Source organism: Gossypium raimondii, chromosome 4 (genome assembly GCF_025698545.1).
Source record: "Gossypium raimondii isolate GPD5lz chromosome 4, ASM2569854v1, whole genome shotgun sequence".
Lineage (NCBI taxonomy): Eukaryota > Viridiplantae > Streptophyta > Magnoliopsida > Malvales > Malvaceae > Gossypium > Gossypium raimondii.
Window position 1 is genome coordinate 23,231,986 of NC_068568.1, and position 5,299 is coordinate 23,237,284.

At 31.9% G+C, this 5,299-nt stretch overlaps 1 protein-coding gene across 9 annotated transcripts; it reads right to left on the reverse strand.

Moving 5' to 3' along the window:
- Positions 1-209: 209 nt before the first annotated feature.
- On the reverse strand, positions 210-5,006 carry LOC105766621 (uncharacterized). Of its 9 annotated transcripts, none has more exons than XM_012586137.2 (5): positions 4,348-5,005; positions 1,473-1,526; positions 1,282-1,338; positions 1,149-1,205; positions 210-468 (listed from the first exon to the last, which is right to left on the reverse strand). In XM_012586137.2, exons 1-5 carry the CDS (start codon positions 4,384-4,386, stop codon positions 301-303), a joined length of 375 nt encoding a protein of 124 aa, XP_012441591.1. In that variant the 5' UTR covers positions 4,387-5,005; the 3' UTR covers positions 210-300. The 9 variants fall into 9 exon arrangements, 2 of the variants coding, with proteins under 2 accessions (XP_012441591.1, XP_012441597.1); XM_012586143.2 differs by having other exon boundaries at positions 1,108-1,205; positions 4,348-5,004; XR_008195179.1 differs by lacking the exon at positions 210-468 and adding an exon at positions 2,176-2,231 and having other exon boundaries at positions 848-1,205; positions 1,473-2,098; positions 4,348-5,006.
- Positions 5,007-5,299: the final 293 nt, after the last annotated feature.

Consider the following 5,299-nt stretch of genomic DNA (forward strand, 5'->3'; position numbering starts at 1 on the left):
TTAATATCAAAAATTAATTAGTATTAAACATATACTTTTAGTCAAAAGATAATATTTAATCATATAATAAATTAATATTTTTAGTCAAAATATTGAAAAATCATGTTAATATTTAAATAGAAAAATTACAAGTTCAAATAGTGCAACTAATTGATTGCAAAAAAAATATATATACACAAGTTCAATATGTACAGTAATAAACTTGAAAATTTATAGACTAAATTGGAAATTCAAAACCCTTTGAAATTAGACTAAAATGAGTTTACTACATCCACTGTTTACTACATGGGTTTGTTGCTTCTATAAACTCAAATTAGACATTGTTGAGGAAATATAACACATTCTGATAATTAATTGATATTTTACGTCTGAGTTGTAACTTAATTGATTTAATTCACTCGCTGTCACTGAAGGTGGTCTTTCCTCTTCAACAGGTCTTTCAAGCAAGAACCTACCTCTGAGTAGTGACTGCAAAATTAAGATAAGAGTGCTGCTAGTTTAGCATGGTAACATGTGAAAACAAATGGATTTTCATAGAGCAAAACCATATATATATATTAACATCAATCATCAAGACATGTGATCACACAACAGTCCAGAAGTGATTTATAAGAGCTAATTCCATCACGGCATACTTTTAATATCTTACTTTCATAAAAATTAAAATATTTTCTAAAAACATACGAATGATGTTACTTTCAGTCTTAACCTTTATATAGCAAGTATATCCATTAAATATAAATTACAATATTTGAATTCATCAAATTCAAAAACATAGACATGGCAATATATCCACAATAAATATAAATTACAATAGTTTAGACTGAAGAGTGCTAAACAATACCCATTAGCAGAAAACATTTTTAAACTAATTCAATCTTACATCAGTGAGAACAAGAGCAGAAATAAGCACGTGAAAACAATGCAAAATCAGAGTATCTTAGAAAAAAAGGGTAAAAGTAGATCAGTATGGGGGAAATCTAACTAAATTAATTGCACATGTGCAATTATGTCAAATCATTATAAGACAACAACAGGGTAAAAGTAGATAATGAATATCGAACAGTAACATGAAACATAACAAACTAATGTCCCATTAATAAAAACCTTAGTCTCATCACCAGTGATGGCATGAAGGTGAAAACGACCTTTAGTGTCATAAAGGAGACGGAAGTCCTCATTTGTCTTGGGAATTGACACAACATCTGGTAGTAAGAAACAAGGGACAGTTAAGAGCCATGAATTTCAGCCAAAAGATTCAGTGAGTGAAGTACATGGTACCAGTAATAACCCATGAATTTCAGCCAACTCAAGAATAAGTTGCTCCAACATGTCTGCCTGTATAAGTGCAAACAGGGCAGCAAATCAGTCCTAATTAAATCAAGCTCTGAACCAGTTGCAAGCAGTTAAGGAGAATTCATGCTTAGAAACTTGATTCTATGTTCAGAATAAATGCATGCAAGCAAACATACCTTGCCAGGGTGATCATACAAAGGCGAAAGATCTGAGAATAAAGATGGAACCCCCTGGGAGCACAGAGAAAATATATCATTATTTCACCCCAGAAAGTGAAATAAACTTGCAATTCATTTTTCCCCTGCAAATCCAAACAACTTAATAAAAATGCTAATGACTCCTTATTGCCATGCATTAGATCTATTAAAACAAAATACATTCTATATTAGAATTACATAAGAAAATTGCTTACAGTATCAATTGAAGGTTGATCCAGGAAACATCCTTTAACTAATAAAATCTTATTTGATAAGGGCAGATAAAGACAAGAAAGCTATTCATTAATGAAAGCAAAAAGTATAACTATCCTCCATAAGTTTTGTGACCGCATTTAGTATAGTTCCATTTTTTTTTTAAATTCACGTCAATATTATAAACTTAAAGAAACCAAATTATACTAAATTAAAATCAAATGATAACAGAGGGACTAAAACCATAATCAGACCGTAATAAAAATCAATCATTCTTGCCTGAAATGATGAAAATATCCAGAGTCAAACACATTTCTATCCAGCAACAAAAATCTCTAACCACCAACAACAAAATATCTAGAAACACTAGGATCCAAACCACCAACAAAAATCTTCAATTAAGTTTTTAAGAATTCAGTTGGATATACCATGAAATTGGTTATAACAGTATAAAAGAAAAGCTACCCACTGTGGTATTATTCGGATCGTTCTCTCCAGAATTTCCTTGAGTATTCTGGTAAGCAGCTGCAAATTACAAATACATGTAAACTAATGTTGAATAGAAGCTAATAAGATATTAAAAACAACAAGAAAGGCCCCACTTGCGCCATCCCCGGATATTAAGGTTGTTACAAAAACTTGAAACTAATTCAGTATTACATCTTCCAAAAGTAAATATTTCCATGTTAACCATGGAAACTACAAACCTGTTTACAAAGATCATGTAATAGATTTCCAGGTATAGCATTATTGCTCCTCTAAACTCAAATTGAAACATTGTGGGGGCAAAAAACATTAAGATCATACACACACAGACACCTACAAAAGCTAACACATATAATATAACATTTCAAAATAAGCAAGTAGAAATAATTCTGTCTATGGCATGAAAAGAACAAAACTGTAGAACCTATCTGCAAAATTAACTTCAAGTAACGCTTTAAATTTCTCAGAATGCACATAAGACAAAGCACATATTTAGAAAACTAAGGAAATCTTATATTTGAAGTGCCTTACAACCTCAAATGACAAGAACAAAAGAAATTTTCTTCAAAATGCAAGATAAATATGGACAGATCCATCTGCAGCTAGGTATCCATTACTCCAGCTTAGGTAATAAAGAAGGGCAAGTGACTCACTTCCATCGTGATTTAACCTAAATGTATCAACTGAAAATGCCTTTAACTACAAATTCCAGGTTTCTTGCCAACCTCAGTTTGTCCTCATGTGCAGCAGAGAAAAGAATGAGGACAAAGCAGATACCATATTTTAAAAAGAATCGAAGATTTTAAAAGCAATAGAACAAAACTAGCCCCAAGGTTCATTAACAGAACAGTGTATGACAACATGCACAACAACCTCACCAAAGCTGCTTCACCTACTTTTGAGTATTAAAACTTGAACATAAAGGATGGGAAAAGGAGTGCATACATGTATGCAAGCATCAAAAGGAATTAATCCACAATGAATAAAACAAAGTTTCTGGACTTGTAAAAAAATATATAAAGATTTAAAGGAAACATGTTGGAAAAATGGAACAAATGTACTTGACTGGAGTACTTAATAAGGAACTGGAAAAGAAATTTGCGAGACATAGCACAAATATTGTCACGAGAAAAGAAAGCTTTTGACATAAACAAAGTAACTGACCTAAAATGAGGCCACGGATTAAAGTGGAAACGAAGTCAGCATATGTAGCTCAAGTCTGAAGGGGACCCTGGCTGGATGGAGGGAAGATTCTCTCACAAAATGGGAGGTCATTAGATTAATTATTTCAATACAGCGAATTACCATTTTTAATTCATATGGATCCCATCCAAATACTCTCTCTTTATATTGCACTTTGGCAATGGGGTCAACACTCAGCACTAAGCAAAGCTATATGCCTTGTAAACATAGTTCCACAAGCTACCATAGTTGAGTTAAAAAGGTTTCCAACACTTATCCCTAAACAAGTTGATGAGTGGAATTTTTTCATTTCTTTTAATGAATGAATTAAATGTGAAAAATTAGTATTTAAAACATGAATTGATTCTAATATTTTGCACATACGATGCTCAGCCATATGGATTGTTAATCTTAATCTTATATATACCCATAAGAGTTTTTAAAGAAGGGAAATGTCGGTATAGATCCTACTTCCTTACACCAAACGACCCAACTTCTACTCGAATTAGTATCTAAAATAGTAGTGTTACACGTTCCTTATGTACGTAATACACGATCCACTTATATAATGTGTTTCTTTAGAAATGAGCATCTAACATAGATTGGAGTTTTAAGCTTAAGACCTCAAAACCGAAAGTTCCAAGCTCAAACCTTGAATAAAGGTCCAACCTTAATGGCATGAAATATAAACCAAACAAGAACAACTGCCATTATAGCTATTTCCTGAGAAGGTTTCAAACAGGTAATTAAGCACATTGATGAACCACACTGAAAAATCATAAGGTCTAAGCTTAAGACAATCCAATCCAACATCAATGGCAGTTATGATAGCTTAACGCACGATGGAAATGATAGATCATTTAAGCTATGATATGCTTGCTTTCAAGTAAAAACAACAACATCACTTAAAAATAACAGATATCTTGGACTCTATTTTCCATGAAAATTGAATCTAATGGAAATTTGGGTTTACCAAAGTTGCGACCAACAATGCAATGCCAAGTAGGTCCATGTTTCTTGTCGAATTCTTTCTTAATGTACTCTCCTACATCTTTCTCTACATTGTTCTTCTCGAAAGCCTAGTCAAAACCCCTAGAAAGAAAAACCACTCCAAGTCAGCAAATTTACAGTATTTACTAACAAATCAAGATCAAACGAAGAAAACCCAGAAACTAATTCCAATAAAAAAGCCATAAAAATTAGGAATCTTGTAAGGTAGAGAAAAAGAGCTATATTGACGGCCTCTTTTTGCATGTCATCTTTCATGTCGGCGCTTTTGATGATTACTTTCTTGGGTTCTGCAGTAAGCACCGGAGAAGGCTTCAATTCATCGGTTTTCCGTTGTTTCACCGTCAGAGCTCCGGTGGTGCTTCTCTTAGCTGCTTCAGTACTCATCCTCTTTTTTTCTTTTTCGTTTTTCAAATTCCAGAGCCAAAAGAAGAGAAAAATAAAAGGGAGAGACTCAGTTTCCACTTTATGGCATTGGTTCAATGGTTTGTGAAATCAAATAAACACCATCCAAATGTGGATCTAGATTTCATCAGTTCCTTTTAATTAAGTTTTAGTTCAAATCAATTACTATAAAAAATAAAAAATAAGTAAAATTAGGGGTTTCACCAGGGAAAATTTGGTGATAAAATGGCGGGATGTGTTTTAAAGTAAAATTATTATTTGTGGCGTTTGTATAACGTCGCTATTGCTTACTTTTCATTTCATTTTGAATAAAACAACGTTGTTTAGCTTTGCTAAAAATTTCTTTTTTTTCTGTTAAAAATTACTAGTTAAGTGATTTTATAAAATATTTATTATTATTATTATTTATAAATTGGATTTTATAAAAAATAATCAGGTACTCTCAAAATAAATATTGTATATTTTAATAAGAAAACAAATGATTAAATGACTGTAATTAATTATTAAGTTAG